We start from the raw sequence: 24,546 nt of genomic DNA on the forward strand, positions 1-24,546 counted from the left end.
ATTTTTCATTCTTTGCAGTAAATATAAATACCTCCGTTAAATACTCAAAAGAGCCAGAAACTGGATAAGCCTTAATGACAAACTTTGCCACTGATGGCATGTTGATAAAGCCCTTCCAGATGAAATTCAGGCGTGCCAGAAACAGGCTTTCACATTCCACAGTACCAGGGGTTTCTGACCTAAAAAACAACAAACAAAAAACCCACTTTGTTTAGAACATGATATATTATGCAAGATCATGTAAATCATAATCTATCTTTGTAAAAGACATTATGTGTCATTAAGAATTTTCTTTTTCAGTTAAGCATACTTAAGGGTCAATGGAAAGAGACAGACAACCACGTTTCTCATCTTCCAATGGAGTAGATCTACGTGATGTGAAGGACCACCAGATAAGCAGCACATCACTGTATCTTTTGAGAATGGATAACTTCTTTAGTTCAAGAGCTGTTAAATGCTGCTGAAGACACACGAACACGCATAGGTGCTGCAGACCCAGTAAGATCTTCCCCTGCCACAGGGAGGGGGGGGAGAAGACAACATACTGCCTGCAGTCCTGTCTTCACCCCGCTTTCCCAGAGCTCCTACCTTTTGTTGCAACACTCTCCACCCACCACCTGCGTCCCCCTTCCCTTCCTTTGCCCCACAAGCTGGCTCCTCAACTCTTCTCACCCATCCATCACTTCCACAGCTGCTGTGGGCACCTCCTCCCCATTCCAATATCACCACCTGTACGAAACAGCATTTTTTCCCCCTTTCAAAAAAAAAAAAAGCCTCAGTTTTGTCAACAAAGCAGCTGCAAAGAATAAGTGGAAAGGCTTAAATAATTGCACAGGAGAGTGTTTCTCAACCTGAGGGTTTTCCTCATGGGAAAGGTTACAGCCACAGTTCAACATTTCATAGAATCATAGAGTTGGAAGGGACCTCTGGAGATCATCTAGTCCAACCCCCATTTCCCAACATGTGGCTATCAAAATATTCTAGGCATGCTGATAGCAGTTTTAAGCCAGCTGCCCAGTAGCACCAGGTGTTGTGCTGTTACACTAACACAGTAACCGACGATTCTGTCCACACTAGAAATGACGGCTTTGTGTCTTGAATAGCTTGCTGAAGATTCAAAGTCCACTGTCCTCAGTAAAGGATCCCACTGTCCTGATAAAGGCAGAATTTCAGCACAAACTCTGGTCAACTCTAAACAACCAGCAGTCGATGTTTTTGTATAAACTCCTCCCTCAAACCAGAAAAAAAACAGCCTCCTAAACTGCAATTCCTTCTTTAGTGGGTAGCAGAACGTGGAAGAAAACGGAGAGCTGACAGCAAATACGCAAAGCATCAGACAAGCTGCTCTTGGACTGTCATTTCCAGAAAAGTGTTGCTTTGAGACTTGAAACTAGCCTGATTTACCAGTGTAAATGCTCTGTTTAGGGTGATCTCAAATTCCCTAACTTTATATACACGTATATAAACACGCACTCATTCAAATGCAGCACTGTCCATACCACGTTCCTCAATAGCAAAATACAATATGAAATCTATATCCTAACTTTTTTAATATGAACTCACATGCCTTTTTAGACCTTGCTGCACCAGAAAACGTAAAGAAGTTTACTTTTCCCAAAACGAGTATGGGCTAATTAGAAGTTCGTAATCATAACAATATATGTAGTATTCTTTACATAGCAGCATAGCATCACTTACTCTGGCACAGAACCCCATTCCTAAGAAGAGGTGTACAACTTCAACTACACAAACGGATTAATGAAATGACATTTAAAAAACATTAGCTTTAGTCATAATAGCTTAACAAGACTAATAATGTCTTCCATTTAAAAATCCTGTTTCTACAGTTTATATTACTTTGGGAGAGGTGTGAATGACGATTTTGATGAGTCTTGCTTATCATCTTCCAGTAATTCTGAAGCCAAAATACTTGATGTTGAAGAAAGCGCGTCTGCGATGCTCTCTGCTTCGTTGTCTGACTGCTTCCGTGCAACTCCAACGGACACTTTCACTTTTTTCGCAGAAAGATCATCAGTAGGTGGTGCCATTCGGCCTACAGAGAATGAAATGCAATGGCTTTTATTTTTAATTAAAGAAACAAAAAGAGGATTTCCTCTGAAGACATGGAAGACGCACCAAAAATACTACATATTGCCACTGAACTGGGATAGGATAAAGAAATAATACATTTTATACATATTTATACAATATATAAATTTATACTATTGTATAAATATATACAACGTATACATAAATATTGCCGCTGTAGTGGGATAGGATAAAGAAATGAGGAATCAACAATAGCATTTACACCCATGAAAGGGATGTCCTTCTCATCAGTCTTTTTTTTTTTTTTAAACAGAAGACAAATTTATGCCAATAGCCTGTAATTTTAATATTGTCTCTTTTGTAAGTTATAACACTGCTTCCACATCTTTGTCAGCAAAAGACCCCATTTATTTACATCCTTGAGGTATACTGAGATTTATGACTGAAAAGCATTTCGCAAGCATGATGTATTTATTTTGAGATGCTTTTCAAAATTACCTATGCAGATTTTGCAGTTAAGATCAAAGAGATGATTTTTATGTTGACTTGTGGTGTCTGGAGATGCAGATTCATTTACTTCTTTATCTTTTTCAGCTTCCTCTGACTTCTCAAACAACTTCATATTAGGTTCCTAAGAAAACTCAAACACATTTCAGTTAGTTGGGTTTTTTTCTGTTAATATTCCTAATATTGCTATTCATATTGCTTGAATATTTTATGGTATTTTCTTCCCTTCAGAAATAAAACTCTCCCTTCAGCTATATAGCCTAAAAGGCTACCACAAAAATCTACAAACACATTAAAAGAATGAATTAGTATTCCTAAATATCTTTTAGGTGAGATTTAAAGTATTTTCTACTATTAGGAGAATTCATCATACAGTCACAGACACAACGTGGAAAGAACAAAGACACCAGGCCCAGAAGTGAAAGTCAGTAAAGATTAAAAAAAAATTAAACTCTAAACAGACCTAACATATAATTACAGATTGAAACAACAAAATCATAAACAAACCACTTTACAACCCTATTACCTAGGAACTAAATACACTGTGTTGCCACATTTTCTTTTCTACCTGAATTTCCATGACTTCCTCTTGCTCTTTCATTGGTGTTTCACTTTCAATTTCTATTTCTCCTTTGTGAGTAATTTTTGTGATAGGTCTTCTCTCAACTTCCCTCTGTTCTTTCTCGATCATTTCAATTGTCTGTAAAAACAGGAAGTTATGTTCATTTACTTCCATGCAATAACAATTGGATATCCACAAATGTAACAACAGAAAATAGGACTGCAATTAGGAAATCCTCGGGCGGGGGGGGGGGGGGACGACCACAAAAAAAACCAAACCAAGAATATATTCTTATTTTGCAAGAGTCAAATAGTTTCTTAAAGCAAATGCATAAGCAGCTGGTCTCACTTCACCTACAGTGCAGCAAGTACTTCTAGGGCATGGATTTAAACAAGTTCTAAAGCAGACCTTCAACACTAAATTTAAAGATAGGTAATTCTGACTTTCCAAAAGCTGAAGAAAAAAAAATGCATCAACTCTTTTCCCATAATACTCGGGACAACATTGGACATAAATATAGATTTCTATCATTTTTCAAGAGCTGGGTTTTTAGTACATAAACCTAATGCTCCACCTTAAAAAAACATTTAAATGTATTCTTAAAGTAATGGATATGCTAATTCTGACCAGCCCCATTGCTTTGCTCTCTTGCAAAAAATAAAACATCAACCATTATTTCTAAAATTACTTCTTAAAGCAAATTTCTCCTTCTTAAACCAGAAACAGTTTGTGTTGGCTGTCCCCAATATTTTAAGCCTGGTTTCATAAGGAAACAAGGATTCCACGATTGCTTTATCGGTCTGACAAATGCCTACAGTTACTTTTGAACACACTGGGGAAACTTAAAAAAAAAAAAAAATTAGCAAGTAGCAGTCTCTAAGTCTTGCTTACACAGGAAAATCAAAAATACAGACAAATGATACATTGCTATTTATTTTATATGTTGTATTCCATTTCAACTTCTAGAAATTCTGAAGTATTTCTCTGAAATATTTAGGACCCTTCAGTAATTTTTTGAGCAGCATACACTTTTCATAGAATCATGGAATGTGTTGGGTTGGAAGGGACCCTCAAAGGTCATCTAGTCCAACCCCCCTGCAGTAAGCAGGGACATCTGCAACTAGATCAGGTTGCTCAGAGCCTCATCAAGCCTGGCCTTGAACGTCTCCAGGGATGGGGCCTCCACCACCTCTCTGGGCAACCTGTTCCAGTGTCTCACCACCCTCATTGTAAAGAACTTCTTCCTAATGTCTAATCTAAACCTACCCTGCTCTAATTTAAAACCACTGCCCCTCATCCTATCACTACATACCCTTGCAAACAGCCCCTCCCCAGCTTTCTTGTAGGGCCCCCCTTCGGGTACTGGACTATAAGGTCTCCTCAGAGCCTTCTCTTCTCCAGGCTGAACAACCCCAATTCTCTCAGCCTGTTTTCATAGTAGAGGTGCTCCAGCCCTTGGATCATCTTCGTGACCCTCCACTGGACCCATTCCAACAGGTCCATGTCCTTCTTGTGCTGAGGGTTCCAAAGCTGGACACAGTACTCCAGGTGGAGTCTCACGAGAGCAGAGTAGAGGGGGACAATCACCGCTCTGGATCTGCTGGCCACGGTTATTTTGATGCAGCCCAGGATGCGACAGGCCTTCTGGGCTGCAAGCACCAGCAAGCACTTCTGGGCTGCAAGCACTTTTGCTTCGAGGCTGTTCCTCACAGCAGTGGAATATTGTTTTTGTATGGTATGTTTTCTGTATTTTATTGATGTTTATAAAAATAAAAGTAATGAAGATGTACTACAAAAGCTGGGCTTTAGGTATCTACAGAATAAACAAACTTCCCATGCCTTTCTAGGCCCCCAAAACGACTTCGAGATAATAGAATAATTCAACAAGTGTTTTTACATAGGAACTAGCAAAAAGTTGTTATGTTTTGTAAACAGGTCTAGTTGCAATATGCAAAGAAAAGGAAAAAACCTCAGGAACAATTAATGTTGCAATGCAAATCGCAGTTAACTGAGTCACTTATCACTGAACACTTTTTCATTCTGAGAACACAGCATTCAAGAGGATGAATTTCCATCTATTACATGTTACACTACCTGCTCATTAAGTTTTTATCAGAAATCATCTGATATAGTCTGATATAACACACAATTCCTAGTATCATAAAACCCAAACACAAAATGCACATGTTGACACAACCCCAATTTTGTGCCTTTCAGTTCTGTGAAGTGGCATGCATATAAATACAAAGATTCTGCCAACATAAACCCAGAGGATGTAAACCAAAACACTTGATGCTGTAAACTGGACATTGCTAAGCAGCTGCAGTTAACTTTCATAGGACTAACTGCCCAATCAACATGGTAATAGCTAAGCAAAAGGCATCTTCTATAAATATAATACAGCTCCTTATATTCCTGCTTCTGCACCTAAATTGGCAACACAGCTATAAATATAGCATGACTTTCTGTTTCAAGAGAAGTAATGCTCTAACTAACCTAATAAACTTCCTATGCTTTGTTGGGGTTTAGGGGTGGGTGGTTTTTTTCCCCCTTTAGACTGCCTTTCAGACTGGCAGATCAAGTCTTCAGCTTCAGGTTTACTTCTGGGTGGGTGAATTGTCATGCTCCATGAGTATGTAAGTTATAAAAAACACCAGCTGAGTTTGGTTTGTCCTAAGAGATCTCTCTCCCTTTCTAAGAAACTGTTGTCTATAAAGCTCCAGCCAGAGCTTTAAAATCTTGTTGGAAATACGGACAAAGAAGCCTTCAGCTCTTGAGACAGAAGAAAGAATGAGGAAGCAGCAACAAAGTTGCACAGCAGAGGAAAATGCACGGCTTCCCTCTTTCAGGAATTTACTACACTTCTTCCAGTTCTGTCTTTGGGTTTTTAATACCAAATACATTCTTAGAGATCCTCCTGATTAGTCAGCGTTGCTTTGTGCAACACACATTCTATTCTTTCTACATACGTTAACCTGAAAACAGAAGTTAAATACGCATAGGCAGTCAATCAAACAGCGTAAGTTGACAAATCTCACGTGTCTGTTTTCTCTCTGCCTCCAAGCAGCCAGTTCTTTGGAAGCCAGTTCTTCTGGGCTCATTTTTATTAGATGGTCTGGAGTAACCTCTCCTTTCAGGACTTTCTTAAATAATATCTAGAAGAAAGAAGGAAAGTTAAGTATTGATAGCAATGCAAAACCAGCTCGCAGCAGGAAATGAAGTAGAGAAGCAACATACAACATACTCCAAACAACTATACGGATCGTGTGGTTTTGTAGTTATCTCCCATTGTAGGAAGTCGTACTAGATTTTATAACATAAAAAGCTTAATTTCAGAACTCTATTTACTCTACATAACAGAACATATCAACATATGCTCTTACTGATCAGATGTATAATTAACTGTTGTTCCAAAGGAGAAAGTGAGTTTATGCCCACTGCAGCAGTAACTTGGACTTTTTTTTTTTTTTGTACAGGTGCAAATCTCTGGTATTATACAGCAGAAAGAAGCCAATATTAAAAAGGACATCCATCTATGCTTCTTGACTGACTGAACTGAACTCCTAGGGTAAAAAAAGCCCCACGTAATTTAGCAGGATTAACAAAGAGAAGCCAGTGACAGAATTTAACTTGTTCATATGACGTACAGTTGGCTAGCTGTAACAATATTACAGACAAAGCAGCTTCATCAGAGTAACTGATAAAAGCACAGAAGACAGAAGTTGAGGAGGTGAGTGTGATGTTGAATGATGGGCTCATAGAAAGCAGAAAAGAGAGTGAAAACCAAGCTTGAGAAATCTGGGTGTGAAAAAGCACAGTGGGACAAGCTCCTGGACAGAAACAACAATAAGTGCAGGAAGCAAGAAAGAGTTATGTGTTGGGGGACAGACACACCCAAACAGGGGTAAAGACAAACACTTACACTAAGCAAGCTATATTCACTACACTTTGAAACCCCACTATAAAAAGTACACTGGGAGCAAGAAGTTGAAGAATTAATGATGGGGAAAGAAGCGTAAAAGAACACAGAGAACACTGAGTGCACAGGAGGACAAACAACACCAAAAAGATGAGCGAACCTACAGAAGAAAAAAAAAAAACAAACAGGATAAACTGTGAAAGGATTAATAATGTATCTACATAGAAGATTTTTCCTTTAATCTATGGCCAATAAAGCATTTCTGTAAAGCACAACAGACAAATAATACATACTTTGTTTTTAGGATCTTTTAGATTGAACATTAAACTTCTGTATTTGTTCTTATACTTTGAGTCAGTGTCCCGAAAAAAAGAAAACAGCTCTCTTTCAATCCTTGTGGCAACTTTTCCTGCTCTCTCCTCAGGAATCTTTAAACTGGAGTCTGTCAATCTGTGAGAGAACACAAGGGAAATTACCAAATGCTTCCAAATAATTAATATATTTTTCCTCCACCTTCTGAAAGAAAATAATTACAAACACAAATTAATAGTTTCATTTAATAATATTTCTTTACCTTTTCATCAGGATTTCCTTAAGAGACTGCTTGACACTTTGTCTTATCTGATCAGCAGAAGGTTTGGAAGCTGGCACGGCTGGCAGGTGTGTTGCACTAATGGATCCTTTCTCATTTTTCTTTTTCTTAATTTCTTGTTTCTCATGAACACCTGTCAAAACACAGAGTTAAAAATTGTAAACTTCTCAAGCCACTGCTATGAGCTTTTACTGTTGCCAGATATCATGAATTTTTATTTTTAAACTGCTAAGAATTGACCTTCAAGGAGAAGGAATGGACTCACAAGGTTGTTTATTTTTTGTTTTCTTATTTGGTTTGGATTTCATATTACATAGATTAATCCAGAAAAAAAAACTCTTTAGCAGAAACAGACAGGACTTTTGCTCTTTGACTTAAGGTATTTTCTTCTACACTGAACCAAGATGACCAATGCTCATTAGCTTGATCTTAAGTAGGATTTTTGACTCTGAATTTTTGTAAAAGCACAAATTATTTTTTCAATGAGTAAACTGAGAAATAATATACTGGGAAGCACTTATTATAAGCATATTAAACTCTAAGATAGCACTTTTCATTAAACTTAGCATTTCTGTATGTGTTAGCCATCAAAGTTATTTCAATTATAATCATCTCAGCTCCTGATTCAGGTAACAGACACTCTTAAATAAGGCCATTATAAGGTTTGTGTCATAAATGATACAAATAGTGGCAATTTCTAATCAAATTAAAATCATTAAAGCAAAAAACCCCAAATTCCTTCAAACTTTAGTTTTCAGAGTGTCAACTGAAAGCTCTTTTGTCTCAGCTCGTGAACGTGTCACTAATTTAGAGCAGTAGCCTTGTATTTATGAAAGCAATGGGAAATATTAATTTATTCCCTTTCTACTCTAAAAAAAGAAACAAGCTGAAGACTGATAGAGATCCAACTTTGTGTCTGATGGTAAAAAGCAGTATTTCTTTTATTATTACTTTCACCTACTGAGTGCAACTTAAAATGCATTAATACCAGAAGCAAACTAACTGCATTTTCAAGCAGCTATAAATAGACAGATTTTCTTTTGCGTTGGGCAGACAGCGTGATTGGATCATCACCTCTCTTATTAATGCAACTAATATCCCTATCAAAATTACTGATTGCCCTTTTCTCACCAGCAAGGTGGAAGAGACCCGAGACAGCTGTTAGCCATTCCGCACTGTGATCTAAAGTATCCATGTGCTAGGCTTCTTAAGTAAAGCAGCTCTAATAATGCTTTTATTTGCTCAATATGTTATTTTTTTTTGCTTATCTCCTCCTCCAAAGGAGGATGAAGAACTGGACTAAAACCTTTCAAAAGATGTAGCCTGAGGGGGCCAGGGGAAATGGAAAACCCCCACATATTTAAATGACAAAGTTTCAACCATCTGAAAACACAGTTCCCTAACAGGGAAGTGATGGGCAACATTAACAATAAACAATGAAACTATGAGCATAATTCAAAGCAGTTAAGAGATTAAGACAAATGTGCTGCTTAATAATTTTATGTTAATTGTTCTAAATGAGACTGCCAAGCTTCCCCTCTGTTTAAAAATGATTTTTATATTAACTTCTATTCTGAAATCGTCACTGTAAAAATCTTCTTGTCATCCTCTTGTTCAATCAGTACATTTTAGAACAATTAAATTATTTCATGGATGCCAGAGACTCATTTTGCTCCATGCAATTTGCAGTTGGAAAGGATGTCAATTATTTTGTGACTCAGAATTTCGAAGTTGAACAACAAGGTATCTGAAGTCTACAAGATACCATTCAGTATAAAATACTTATTGAGATTTACACTGAACCCTGACATTTTCTATTGTTTCCTTCCACTAAAAAGAGTTTCTAGAATGTATGAGCATTAGCAAAAGACCAGAAGAACATATTTTTTTTTTAGACAAGAATTCCAAGCTCGAGTTTAGGAGATAAAGACACAGTTCTCACACAAAATCTCATTACCTTTGCTGCTGAGATTTCAGTCACAAATTAATTTCCTATTACCATGATCTTAGAAAAATAATGCTTTCTGGAAGGAAGCTGGGGAGGGGACAGAGGTTTCTGGGAGGGGAAATATGTCCCTTCATCCTTTCAAATAAAATTTAGATGAAAATCTGATAGCTCAGTGTGCAATATAATATTCCCCTTTGAAATGAGCTGATAGAATTATTTGTCAATTTGTGGAAAAGACATCAGTAAGTCAAAGGATAGTTTATATAGCAATTAAAAGACTTATGTACATTAAGTTTTTCATAGTATTTTATGGAAGAGTATTTCAAAGTTTTCTGCAATGTGAAATAAAGTTTAATACAGAGATGTCTTTGTGTACTTTTTCACCCATTCTTGATTACGGGAGCACACCCTAGTATTCAAACAGGAATTATCTGCACATCTACACAGGAAACATTTTACCTGCGAAATTGAATTTAAAGAGAAATGAGAAATAAAGATCATAAACATCATGGGAACAAACAGCTCTCCAGATCACCATCACTTACACTACAATACGTGCTTTGAAAAACTGATACTATAAAGAAAGTCATCATCCTTCACCATACGTATACGTGAATTATAGTGTAGAGTACTTCACCAAACCTCGCTACCTGATTTCGTGGACCTTTCAACCACATTAAGGGATTCTTTATTTATTTTTTCACTTTTATCGTCAGGGGACCGCCGAGGAATTTGAGCAGTTTGTGATCCTTTTCGAGCAGGAACATGTTGCCCTTTTTTAGTATCCGAGTCTCTGGACTCGGACAAGTTCTTCCCATCACCAGATTCCTGAAATAAATATTTACACATGTTAGCACACTACTGAATGCTACAAAGAACCACTATGTAATTACCACGCACATTTACACATTAGCATGCTACTGAATGCACAATGAACCACTACGTAATTGCCACATATTTTTCCCATTTTTTTTTTTAAGTATACTGTATAATGAATCCTCTGGATGTATGCACCATCGTATATTTCTAAAAAATTACTAAGCAATATCCCAAATTACTGCCAAGTATTCCTTAACAATCTCTTTGAAATATTGGCCAAAGACACATCACAGGCAATTTGCAGTTAAGCTCTATATTGAAAATCACTATGTTTTCAGCTATTTTAAAAGGTCCGGGATACCAATGAACATCCCTTAACCAGTTTTAGCCATGCATCCATGGGAAGTCACTTATGATTAGAAAGTACATTTAAACCAAAATTAAACACCATAGCTTACATGTCACAATTACAACACTGCTATTCAGAAATAAGACAAAAAGGATTACTGGTCATTGAGTTATGATGAACATGATGCTGCATACTAAAATATTCTAAAGTATTGTAATAAAAACATCTCACTGCTCTTGCAAATTATCATTTGGTTAGTAAAATGAGACACACAGAAAGCAGAAAGGCCCTAACTAAAATGTCAGGCGTTTTCTTCTATGTACAATCTGTAGTTAAAACACTCAAAACTGGAATACTGTTTTCATATTGTTCTACAGATATTTAAAAGATCTGCATATATCATACAGCAAATTGACAGATGTCCTGTAGAAGTGTTTAGAAATCTGAAAGAAAAATGCACAAAGTTCTCCACCATTTCTATATACAGCTATATGCACAGGTGTGTTTACACACACACCTATGACATGCACATGACCCTGCTCAATATGAGAGAAGTTATCATCTCAAAGGAGTCAAGCCAGTTAAAAAATGAAGCGACTCTGAAAATAATAACACAGGAGTTTTAAATTAGATTCATATAAATGTTTGAAACATGGTATTTTAAATGGCAGGGCGTTAAGAGAAAACTCCTTCTACCCCCAATAATTATCAGAAGTTAAATAAGACTCACCCGTCTGAAGATTTTGACTTTGTGCTTCCCAGCGTCCTCAGTTTGCTTTGTTTTTTCAGTTGTTACATTTATATTACAAGTAGGTGTTTGCTTCGACATCCCCGGTTTTTCACACTCAATTGCTTTTTCTTCTCTATGGATTTCAAGTTTCACTTGCGTATCCGGTACACTTTGATCAAAACACTCCATTTTTTTGTCTTCTTCAGCACAGCACTTCACACACACATATTCTTTGTCTTCTTCCCCCATCTGCTGCGCTTGAGAAAGACTCAGTCCAACACAATCACCATGAAACCAATCATCACATCTACCACAGCCTACCATAAATCTGAAAACAAAATAAGACGTAAGTCAGTGTACAGATGATGAAAGAATATACAGCAACTTAAGCAGAATGTACCGATAGTTGTTTTGATTTGTGCACCTCAACAATACCTTCTTGCCTGGGAAGTGATTTTCTTTGCAGCTTTACATCCACCTCCAGCCTTACGACATGGTATGATCTTCCTGAGAAACAGGTTTTTTTGCCTTTTTGCCTTTTGCAATAGTCCAAGAGAATACCATAACCTCATTACGTGTTCCTGTAACCTGCCCCCAAATCCTACCAACAGGATCTTGTCAGACTACTGTTTATAAAAATTTGATTAGGAAAAAAAAAAATCCACAACTCGCAAAACCAGTAAACTTTTGTTTGAAAATTTTCCTGCAAGAGCATATCATCTTTGCTTTCCTTCAAATATGATCATCACCCTTACAGCAGAAACGTATCAACTACAACCTTCCATAGAAGAGACATCTGAGCGCTTTGACAAATACGACCAGCACAGAAACATCAAGATATTCCAAACGAGTTGGTATTTTATATCACATTCCTTAGACAGTTATTACTTCATTACTTCAGAAAGTTATAGAATCATAGAATGGTTTAGGCTGGACAGGACCTTAAAGATCATCTAGTTCCAACCCTACGGACTCTTTACTGGTGAATATGGGACCAGGAGTTTGGCTTCCAGCTCCATCTGGCTAGCCTGCAGTGACTGACTGCCTCGTCTTAAATTAGGTACATGCCGCTCTTGTGTTGCTCAGCTATTTTATTCAGAGCCAGCAGTTACCTAAAGGATGTTTCAAACACTAAAATGAGTATCATTTAAGGGACACTTTTCATCTTACAATCACTTAAATTGTTTAACTATTTTGACAGTAAAAGTAACTTTACGTACAGATTTTCAAAGTGTTGTAAAGATCACTCGATCTAAAATAAAACCGTAATTTCTGACTATTTTACAGAAGCATTTTGAAAACTGCATTAGGTATCAGTACCACCTAATTGCACTGAAAGGTACAATTTCCAGTGGAACTATTTTGGAAGGATGGGGAATTTCAAAGTTAGACAAGTTAAGCACCTCAATTAACCTATTTCAGGAGACTTAATTGCTAGTTATTATTTTTTACAATCCTTTCTTATAAGAATTAATCTAGCATTGTTATGAAAGATCTTCTTTCGAACGACATAGGAAGATCTCTTGCATTATCCACTTATGTTCTCTTTCCCTTTTATAACTTTTTTGATTTATACTTACATAAAATATATTAAATATATCAACTGTGATATATTTTGTCTGGATGAAGAACATCCAGAAAGACTGAAAGTGTATTATGAAAAGTGCTAGTGGTTTGTTAATACTGAAAAAATTACCAAATTATTAGTTTTTAAATTTCACAGAAGACAGACCTGATTTACAAAGAAATGCAATCAAATGCTGGTTGTTTCAGCAATGTATTTAACAAGCTAAATACATTGTCCTGCAAACCCTGTTTCTTTAATATCCTATAAATCTTTTTCATAAGATAATTCTAAGGAAGATTATTCCTAAAATATGTATGTTCCCATTAAGGCTAGGATCTGATGACTTACCTACTTCACAAAACCATATAAATACTACAGAACACACTTAGAGGAACTCTCATTCACCACAACTAGATGAACAGTCCAGAGCGCCTGATGCAGGTACTATATTCAAGAAGCTACAAGTATCTCAAGAGATGAAATATTTGTGTAGCAGAAAATGTTAGAAACATAAAAGAAAGAAAATATTGTGCCTTTATGTTCTGTCCTTGCTTACCCAAAATAAATCAGGATTAAATTCTGCTGAAGTAAATACCATTTTGATGCAAAATGAGAGTGAGAAGCTTTAAAACTCCAACAGTTTGAGAAAAAGGTCATTTCCAGCTTCACTAGCCTATGATGCTGTTTGCTAGATTTGATGAAACCACTTCTTAATCTAGTTTGTGAAGAAAACAATTTTCTCTTCTTTAATTTTCTTTTTTCTGAGCTGCAAGTACATTTTTGGTGTTAGTCATGACTAGCAAACAGTATCTGCCCATCTATTCAGTAGTTCCAATTAGGAAGGCAGAAGTTCCTTCACATTTTGTCAGTACCTCAATCTTTTCAGATCCACGTTCCAGCAAAGGGAAGACACAAGAAAGGTAACATTGGGGGACAACTGCTTCCGATGGTCTTAACAGAGTAATACCGTAACACTCAAACACAAGAGGCAAACAAGACAGAAGCGATAGGACTTTAACCGAAAGTTGATTACTCCTTTCTGAGAGCCTACAGCCAAACATGATGCAGAAAATACAGTGCGAGTGCCTATTTCACAACTTCAAGGATCCACAAGAGGATACTTTACATAGGTTACATCTCTCACCACGGCAAGAAAATATTAGTAAAGCTTTGGGAATCCCAAAACTGGTTACAAAAATTCCAAACATAAGACGTTCTACAGAGCTGAAATAAGATCAGAGCATACAGTCAAGTGCTTCTTGCTTAAAGGATATTTTAGTGTACTAATAAATGAATGCCTTTTAGTTAAAAATAGAGGAAACCAAGAATAGTCTTGAAGCCACAGCTACTACTTGAATTTTTATTAAAAATATAGGGGTTTTTTTTCCCCCTCTTTGGAAATTCAGGCATTGGAGACTAATTTGTTAAATGAGCAAGGCAGACTGCAACCTTTAGCAACCAAAACAAAATTTTGATTATATAGAACACAAGACCAAATTTGCAAAAACGCAGAGATTAACTCCGGAGACTAAAATACACAAGATGCTGCACATCTTCAACTTTAAATTGACAGCACATGGAATTTTTCAGCTTAGCTCACACATAGTAAGTGGGCAATAAGGACAGCGTATGATGAGTAAAGCACCAGATAGTCATCCATTCTTACATCTTTATTTTCAGGTCTATTAAAAAAAAAAAAAAGTAAAAAACTTATACTGAATTTGGCTCAGAAACAGACCATTCTTCCCTAAGAATGTACACCAAGATGGACAGATGTCATTTAAGCCATCTTAAGCAAACTACTGAAGATGGAATACCCATGTGGCTTCATTCCAGTCTTCACAATAAGGTTTCAATTACACGATATTTAAACACACACAATAAAACTTCAGAATTCAAAAACTAAGACTACAAAGACAATCTGGAAATGTCCATGAAGCCTGTACTATAAAACAGGATGTAGTGTTTACAATTGTCTTGCTTAAACCTAATTATACAAAATGGTAATAAAAATACTGGTGCTGCCTGCCTAAAAGATTCACTATTTCTACTAGTATTTTCACACTAGTCAACTGCAAGACCGTGACTTCTGAGGCTGGGAGAGAACATACTGATTTTGATACCAGTAGCATAAATAATCCTTTTTACCACAAGGCCACTTTTACATCTTTGTTTTGCCCATCTGCACACAAAACACAATTATGATTTGTAACAGCAATTACAATGGGGTAATGGGCAACACTCAAAGACTAAAAAGAGGAGTCAAGGGAAACTGAAGCCTGGCTTGAAGGATCAAGGATGTCCTCTTGCACAGCTGTCAGAGTTGTGACTGAAGAGGTTCTGATATCTTGGACTATTACAACACCAAAGTTTCTCACTGTAGATTGCTTCAAGTTTGAAGTGCAGGAGGTTTTAACCATGTTGTAAGGCTGGGTTACTCATGGATGTAAAGCTGAAAGAGAAAGAAAAATTTATTTTAAAATATTACATCATGCCACATTCAACAACAGAATTGCTTTCACTGGACTTGAATATAAAAACAAAATTTTGTTCAAGAAAAATCTAAAAAGAGCTGACAGGTGACAGCAGACAGTACTATAGCTCTTTGGACCTTTGCAGAGAGTATGTTATTGTTTCATTCATTTTAAAGAATCCTCTTGGTAGTCCGTGCATTGGCATGAAAAGATGCACCTTAAAATCAGAAAGTAATAGATGATACATAAAGAGAGAGACAATAATTAATGCAAGCCTTCCACAGCCTCTCTTAGGTTTGGGAGATTTTCTTTGGTGTGTTATTTTTAGTAAATTCAATTCATCTGTTAGATGAAAAACTCAGGCTTGGACAATTTATTTTCAAAATATACATGCCATGTTTTAAAATTAATTTACATGCATTTAACTTATGTAACACAAGCAAGTTTCCAAAGAAATCCATTACTGTGAAATAGGATTTTACAAGTAAAATGGGCATAAACCATCTTATTCATAAAACAATTGTTTGTTGTAAAGCTGTCAGAATAGTTAGTGTGGGCCAGTAATCAGGATTTTAAAATTAATTAATTATGTAAGCTGCATCCCCACAGAAAATCATTTACTTCAGAAATAATTGCGCCTCTCTAATCCTTTGCATTTGTAGTACATAGCATAGGGAAAACATGGTAGAAGGATTCAAATCTTAAAAAAATGCAAAACTTAAACTACTCAAAATGACACCCTAAGCCCAAACTCACCTAAGAGTAAAACCACTGTTCACATACTTTTTAAGAACTTCAGGATTAAAAGCATGTCCCACATCTGCATCCACCCCCTCTTTAATGGCACTGTTCACCAATCTTCTATAAAATCTGTTGTAAATTTGTATTAACTTTACAACTGTGCCTCAGCTGCATCGATGCTACAGCCCAGTCAATGTTAAAAGCAGAAACACTGCATGGAGGCAACTGTTTTTCTTTCAGCTAACAAGGATGTTACTAGTGGAGAAGACAGGCTCTGATAAAGCTGTAGTGAATAAATTCCACATCAGTGAACTAGTATGGGCTCAATCAAAGCTCAAGTGAAACAAGTGTTTGTCCAAAAAAAAAAAAAAAAAAAAAATTCGCACTACTTTGTCAGAGCACGTATACATGAGCACTTTCTCGTTTGCATTTTTGTGCAAGTCTAACACAGGTGACATGATTTTTCAGGTTTCGATCTTCTAGAAACAAGAACAACCTATCTCCAAAGAAACACTATCAGTCTCTTTACACAGAACTTGCAGTGTAGGAAAAAGACACCATAAACTTATTTCCTAAGTATTAAATTTCAATAACCCATCTTTTATGTAATATAAATTTCTTTTTTTCCTTAAAAGCACAATTTTTTTTTGTTTTTCATATTACATGAACCTCTCCAAAAAGGAAGCAAGCAGGGAGACAAGCAACCTATGCTCTCTGAACTAAAAGCGAATGCACGAAACGAGCCCAACAACAGGAAAATCAAAATCACTGAAGTCCTGAAAAAAACTGGTACAATACAACTCCTAACGTTAACTATACATTACAGGAAGCTCAATTACCAGTGGGTTCTACACACATGTGGCATCTTGCAGGATCAGGATCATAAGTTCTATAAACTACATATATATATATACACACACACACATATTGTATATCATGCTGTCTATTTGCCAGGCTCCCTAATGGTACTAGTATTAATAATAATCTTACCAATACTGCAGCAGAGTAATATAATCCATATAAAAACCTACTAATAAAATGGTACCACTGTAGATATAAAACACAGTGGAGTCCTTCCATTCTTTAACTATACATTACAATGCTATTTTGTTTACACTGGCATTCAGTTTTTCTACAGCTGTGGCTGGACACAGATGGCAGCTTTTAATGTTGCAAGTCTCTTCATGGTGGAAGAAAGCAGTAACAGAGGTAGAAAACTTAAAAGCATTGTCCATGACTGTGAATTGATGACATCTTGCCTAATCTCCAGTTTAACATACTCACACTATTCAATGAACATGTACTAGAAACTAAGGCATCATAATTATCCTAATTACTGTTTCTTGTGAAGAATGTTGTCACAACAATGATTCATTTGCCGCATATGCATCTACCCTTAAAAAATACACACATGTAACTTAAGGGTGGTTATAAATTCGGAGGCTTAATTTCCTTTCTGAACCATTCTCTTTTGTATTGGCTGTAAAAATTATATAGTTGCCTGATTCCAAAATAGTTCACTGAAGTATTAGCACTATTTAAAAAAAAAAAAAAAAAAAACCACCCAACAATCTCCTAATAATCTTTATTACAGGAAAAAAAAGTTTTCAGATTTTTTTTTTTTAATTTCATCCATCAGCCAAAGTAATTTTCTGTATTAGAGTTGTGCAGAAACTTTTTAGTGACTATATTATCAGGAATACTATATCTTAGCTAAATCAATTCCTGCACTTCCAAATTAATTGCCTTCTACAATATTAGTAACTTTTCCTCTATATATCCCCCAGCCTATACAAAAAAACCTTACTAGAATTGTAGAAATCAAAAGAGGAAGTCATCAGCAACAAATTAAAGCTGTAGGCTTCCCTCGTGATATAATGCTTCCTATAAAATTTGCTTAGAAACAGAATATCCAAAGTTACGTACTATGAATTATTAATCGGAAATTGGTGGAACTTCTTCCATTAATGATGATAAGAGTGAAGACAAGGGAGACAATCTGCAAAACGTCAGCTATGTTTTGTCTATCTATACAAGAAAGGAGTGAGTTCAGCCCTCCAGCCTACAGAAAACTTGAACACCTGGAGTCAAAACTGGGCAAATTTGTAACATGAGCCTTTACATCATAAGGATGGATGTGATGCATACACGAAGAAATCTTACATTAGCAGATTTCTCAATGTCTGCAGAGCTACTATCTAGCTCTATGCCAAGAAATCAAACATTATTTTTTGTCTTCAACTATCTTTAAAGATCTCCATTTGATCTGTCTTCAGGAAAATTAACTATTGTTTGTGACAAAGTTTAATATTTTCAACATCACTTGACCTCATTAAGAAGCTGAGGTAGTAACTTCAGTCTGTAACATTATCCTATGTGATATGCACATCTATACACATACATATGTTTAATCTGTAGACAGATGAATGAAAATTTATGTGTATGATTTATGCTCTTAGCTGATGAGAAAACACCTGACAGCAATATGGGAACACAACAGCAAAGTCGAGCAAGTTGAAAGCAATACTATGAGTAACAATAATTCAAACTTGGTGCTGAAAATAAAAAAAACACTGTTTCAGATGTGCTGAAATTACTAAGCACAAAAAGTTACATTGTAATTATCTGACTTGGCCAGAAACCTAAGGTTTAGTTTTCATTTATTTTTTAGTTATTATTTTTTTAGTTATGTTGCAAAGGTAAATCTCTGAATGGGAACTGACATCAAGCAAACCAACTGAAACAATTAGTCCTAAAGCCAAACATTGACCACCAAGTGAGGGGTAATGAAGATAAAAAATACAAAACAGCTACATTGGTTCCAGTTTATAAGCACCAAGACAAGGGGAAAACAGCATGAGTAGTCACTGTTCAAAGCTCAGGTGCCAAAGAATGACTATCTATTAACAGAAAAAAACGGGCACGCCTCTTATAAAGCAAGACACATGTTTGTAAAAAAGGATTCCTCCTTTCCCAGCCACATCTGTTGCGTCTGCACTACGAGGTAAGCATACTTTAACATGGTCAGCAAATTATTGCATATATTCCTAGAGACATAAATTGACTCCATTTGTCATGTGCTGATTCTGAAATAAGACAACATACAAGTACCATCCTCCTCCTACTGTTCTTCTAGGAGGCACAGGGAGATTGCTCTGGGGCTGTGAAAAGCCTACATAAGCATCTCCCTTTGGGGAATCTTTACACAAACAAGGCTGATGAAACAACCTCCACACATCATCTTCGACCTGAATCAATTTTCCAAGCTCAGTATTACATTAACAAGTTAGTGGCTTTGCATTTTTGCAGAGAATACAAAAAGGTTCAAGTGACTATTGTTTTGCAGCCTGAATTCTAAAAATATTTCATTAACATCACATACTGCAAAGCTCTTACACACATTATTTCCCTACTTGGGGCTGCGACTTCAGTTCCAACTTCTTTTTCTACAAGTAATTTGTACCGCAACATTGACAAAAATTTCCAAAGTTTAGAGAATGATAGAGCAGGATATAAACACAAATATTGTTTCAGATCTTAGCTCTGCCTTTGACACTTGTTGAACTTACTGTCTTTTGACAATACCTGTGTCTTACACTTTCTCCTTTTCTCCTATACAATGAACAGAGGGGGAAAAAAAAGGAACAGGCTGGCCAGCCAGGCCATTACAAAAGGGAAGCAAAAATTCCTTGAAAAACAATCCACAAAGTGAATGTAAAAAACACCTTATCATTACAGTAAATTTCGGCAGTTTTGATGTTTTTCCAAGTGATAAAAGTGAACTCTATGTTAAGCTTGCTTTTTTTTCCTCACTGCACTGAAAACGTTTTCTTGTTCTTGCACCAATTATTATAACCCCCAAGTTTTGCTTCCTCTTGTATCTTAGTGACATCACATGACTCACATGAAAGACTCCTTATTTGCAGCATACAACTACAAAATAAATTAATCTGAACAAATTTAAACTTCATTTTTTAGAATAGCGATGATAAAAAGCGCTGGACTGACAGTCTTAAGTTCTCTATTATTAAGTATGGGGCTCCATGCTGCAAGCTTCCTCACTCCACTAGTGTGCCTCAGTCACATTCTATATACAAGAATTCTGTGTTTATGTACTAAATATCTTTCTACATTTAGTGAATCTGATCTTTTCCCGCTGAAACTCATGGCTGCGTCAACAGCTTTGTTACACTGACATATTAAAAAAAAAAAATCTTAACAAGACTGACATTACAAAGTCGAGGATACCAGTAATCACCATCTGTGGCAACTCACAGGCGCTCTCAATCCAACCTCAGCTGGTGATCTGTGCATTATACTATTCTTCTAGCAGCAGTAAGAGCTAGCGGTGCAAAATTGGTTCGTCGCATTTAATCCTATATCAATGCATAGTACGTATATCTCCTATAGTGTTACTTTGACTCTATAAACTAAAATAAGATTTAGTTCTGCCTCACTGCTGTATCTTTCCAGTATTGTCTAGATCAATTTAGTATTAAAAATCAAGACTTTCTGAACTCTAACAAAACATTCAGAACAAGAAAACCCATAGAATGTTTGCAAAACCACAAAGAAAATAGGAAGAGTTCAACTCAAAGCTGAATTTTTAACAGATACCAAGCACTTTAAACTCCCAATATGCATATTTTGCTTTAAAAATATCCACATAAGCATTTTCGTATCAGCAAGCAGCCTTTCTGAATTTAAACAATACATTGTAATACAGGCCACCCATGTACTTCTACCATTGTGGTAACATATGAGATGATAAAAACTAAGGAAATGGACACTGCATAAAACTAAATGCTATTATAGAGGTACAAATGGTAAAGGGACCGTCATAACAATAAAAGAATTAAAAAAAAAAAAAACAAAAACAAAAAACACACAACAATAACACACAAAAGCACGCAGAACTAAGTTTGAGTGCCCCTTCAATTGGGGAATTCTCACCACTCAGGCAGAGCAAACCTAGCCTTAATTCTTTTAATAGGCCACATTGATGCAGTTACTATAGCTGCACAGTAAATGGATTTCATGTATTTGTTTTTCTAATATGATGTAAGTCAATAAAACTCACAAGGGCTCTTATATACAAATCAATGCTATAAAGAACTCGGGCACCAAAGGTAATTGTTCCGTATTTCACTCTGATATACGGAGCTCTAAAGCACACTCACTGAAAATTACTATTAAAAGTTTGTCTCACATAAGCAAAGAATCAATCAGAAACATCTTTAATTTGAAATGAATTTAAAAAAAAAAAGGCTGCCACGTAAAACTGCAATTATGAAAAAAAAAAGTATTGGAATCACACTTCTACTAGATAAAAGTCACGTGCAAACAACTATTTGATATTTTTTTTTGTTGATGGTGATCCTTCAACTTAAAGAGGTCTCCGGAAATAAGGAAATGACAATCTGGAACACAGACATCTTAGTCTCATTTCTTTTCTATGAAAAAAAAGTCAAGTTTAAAGTACATATTTTAACAGCATAGCAGAATTATACATTCCTCAAAAAATATATTGATATAATAAAACACTTCTAGTAAAATATTTTGACCAAACTAGTTTCTAATGCTCTACTTAAAGACAAAAAAAAAAGTGTATGAGTGCAAAGGAAACTAATGGACAGTATAACAGACCCACTTTCATTACAAGGCTATGCCTTTTCATTTTGGCACCAGCAGTATGAAACATTTGGCAAAAGAGGAAAAAAATTATCTTCTGAGACGAGTAATAAATTCTTCAGACACAAAGCCACACACACCTGTTGCCATGTGGCTTTTTGCAAAAGCCACACTGCTTGTTGGGCACCCAAACATATTTGCTTTCACTAGCAGAGGTATGTTCCAAGCCTTCCCGTTTAACAGTTGAAATGTTATCTGGAATGAATAACGGAGGTTCATCAAGCGAAAGACTTTTGCTACTTCTTCTCTGGCGAGGTTGGAGATTCTTATCGATTCTTCTTGATTTGTTTTTTTCTTTATCATCCTCCTTCAGATGTTCTACAACAGGGGGATCTTTTGACTCTGCCTCTTCCTTTGTGGAGCTGTTCGTTTTTAGCGCAGTTGCAAGCTGTTGTTTCTGACCCTGGGTTTGCTTCTGACCAAGATTTGAAACATGCCCTGATAAGGGATGCACAGAGTGGTGGGTGTCTTTAGAACAGCTTTGATGAGTAGGAGATTTCTCACTTGTTCTTTGAATCGATGACTTCTGTACTTGCCCAGAAGCCTGGACTCGGGGTATTTTCTTCAGCATGGTATTGGTCTGCTTTTTTATGGTCACCCCTGAAACGGAGCTCTTTGCTTTCAAACCCAGATCGGACTGTTTCTTCCTAATTTTAACTGGATTATTTGGATGCTGATGACTCTCTTGCTCATCTGCATTCCGCTTCAGACTTGCTGAAGATGGACTGTGAAGACCTGAAACAGTAAGACCAGCTCGTGTTCTTGAACGTGTTATTTCTTGTTGCACTGTACCTGATTTCTGTTGAGTACTTGCAGTCAGATTTTGCTTATTCTGTATTATAGATTTACTATGCCGGGGCCTAATGTTCTTTTCACATTTTGATGAAATGTTAATTTGTTTATCATCATCCTGAAATTTTGATGCCTCAAGGCCTTCTACTTTAGTACTGCTGACCTGCTGCTCTACATTTTGGCTTTTTTGGTCCAGAACAGTGCTATCTAAAATGCTATTTCCTGTGTCAGCAGAAGTAAACTCTTCACTTTTCAAGTCTTTATTATTAAACTCTGTACTGTCCAATAGTTTCTCAGATGAAGTTACAGTTTTCTCCACCCCCTTATCATCTATAGGTTCTGTTACACATTCTTTTACTGACAATGTGTTTTCATCAGGAACTTCCACATTGTGGGAACCTAAACTACAGTCAAGCCCCTTTTCTATAGAGCTGGACAAATTTGAAGCAGCCTCACAAATTTCACTTGGATTCACACAAACACTAGATGGATCATTAGCTTTTCCAGTTACCCCACTTTGATCATGCTCTTCTGTTTTCTTCTCTGGTTCCTCTGTTTTATATTCAGTCTTTTCTCCTGAAGAAGTTTCAGAGCCCATTGAATCAATCACATCATTTGCTTCATTTTTAACTGCAGTAATTTCAGTATCTGCAGAGACTGAACAAACTGTCTCAGCATTCCCAGATTCAATCTTTGTTGCAACCTCTGTTATTTCCTTTGACTCTCCAGGAGAAGGAGAACAGGCTCCTGCTAAATTAGCACAACTTAACTCTTGGGATGTTTCCTCAACTTTTGCCTGGTTAAGGGTTTCGGATTTTATTTCGTTCACCTCTTCGGGACCAGGAAGACATTTTGTATTACTTTGGGATGCTGTTACTGCTACTGGTGTTCCTTCTGTCTGTCCTGATCGTCTTGTACTACGCCTAACTTCTTTAGGCTGCTCTGTTTTCAAGGGCGCAGCGACATCCGTCTCTTTAGCTGGACTTCTCTCTTGTTTCTGTCCAGTTTTTGGAGCAGATCCACTTTTTACAGATGATTTCTTGGTACTAACAGGAGGTGCAACGTTCGAACGCTTGGCCAGGGTGCTCTGTCGCAAACTCCGAACTTGTTCTAGGAGGGGAAAGAGAAAATGTCTTAGGCATACTGCATCCTCCTCTTTCCAAACACAAGACTTACCTAGAATAGAACTGATTTAGCCTGATTTAGCTTACTGGACACAGAAAGAACTTAAAACTTAGTTGTTTACTAAACTTAAACAAAAACCCACAAGCTCTCTCTACTTTAAAAAGTTGTAAGTTGCTTGCATTTCAATTTTACACTGACACAGTTTGGATGTAAAATCACATTTTTCTAATGGCGATAAAAGTTCTGAATAATATATATAAAACAGAAGTGATGATAAAAAGACAATCAAAACCCACTACTTTTCTACCACTCAACTTTTTCTACCTCAAGTAAAAATTGCACAGGTTATATTTTGATTAGAGTATAGCTTTTAGAGAAGACAGTATACAAATTTGAGATGGAGTCACATTATCACTTGACAACATCTCTTACATTTTCTAAACAAGAAACCATTCCAATGCATTTTTAAAAAGCACATTCACCAGCTTTGTATCCCAGGTTCTTATTTAAATTGACTTCCCTATTAAGCAGTTTTATCTTTTTAACTCAGCCTACTCTATAGGGTGGGGAAAACGCAGAACTGTCAATAACTCCATCAGTTCAACAAGTTAGAAAAAGCCTAACTATAATCAATTAGCTATCACACAGAATTTAAATATTTCATTAAGATAATTATTAAGC

General features: G+C 36.3%; 1 protein-coding gene across 10 annotated transcripts in view; it reads right to left on the bottom strand.

Annotated features, from left to right (window-relative positions):
- Window positions 1–24,546, bottom strand: part of PHF3 (PHD finger protein 3) — a 52,988-nt gene that overhangs the window by 7,255 nt on the left and 21,187 nt on the right. For 8 of the 10 annotated variants that reach the window (XM_054197020.1, XM_054197022.1, XM_054197023.1 and 5 more), the window contains 10 exons: window positions 22,029–23,850; window positions 11,476–11,803; window positions 10,228–10,405; window positions 7,612–7,762; window positions 7,331–7,487; window positions 6,157–6,273; window positions 3,125–3,256; window positions 2,548–2,680; window positions 1,858–2,053; window positions 32–179 (listed from right to left, as the gene is read on the bottom strand). In XM_054197020.1, the coding sequence (XP_054052995.1) occupies window positions 32–179; window positions 1,858–2,053; window positions 2,548–2,680; window positions 3,125–3,256; window positions 6,157–6,273; window positions 7,331–7,487; window positions 7,612–7,762; window positions 10,228–10,405; window positions 11,476–11,803; window positions 22,029–23,850 (3,362 nt within the window). Of the gene's footprint in view, window positions 1–31; window positions 180–1,857; window positions 2,054–2,547; window positions 2,681–3,124; window positions 3,257–6,156; window positions 6,274–7,330; window positions 7,488–7,611; window positions 7,763–10,227; window positions 10,406–11,475; window positions 11,804–11,899; window positions 15,454–22,028; window positions 23,851–24,546 lie in introns of those variants that run through there. The other 2 variants (XM_054197027.1, XM_054197028.1) reach the window with 2 other exon arrangements.

Source organism: Rissa tridactyla, chromosome 3, assembly GCF_028500815.1.
Source record: "Rissa tridactyla isolate bRisTri1 chromosome 3, bRisTri1.patW.cur.20221130, whole genome shotgun sequence".
Taxonomy (NCBI): Eukaryota; Metazoa; Chordata; class Aves; order Charadriiformes; family Laridae; genus Rissa; species Rissa tridactyla.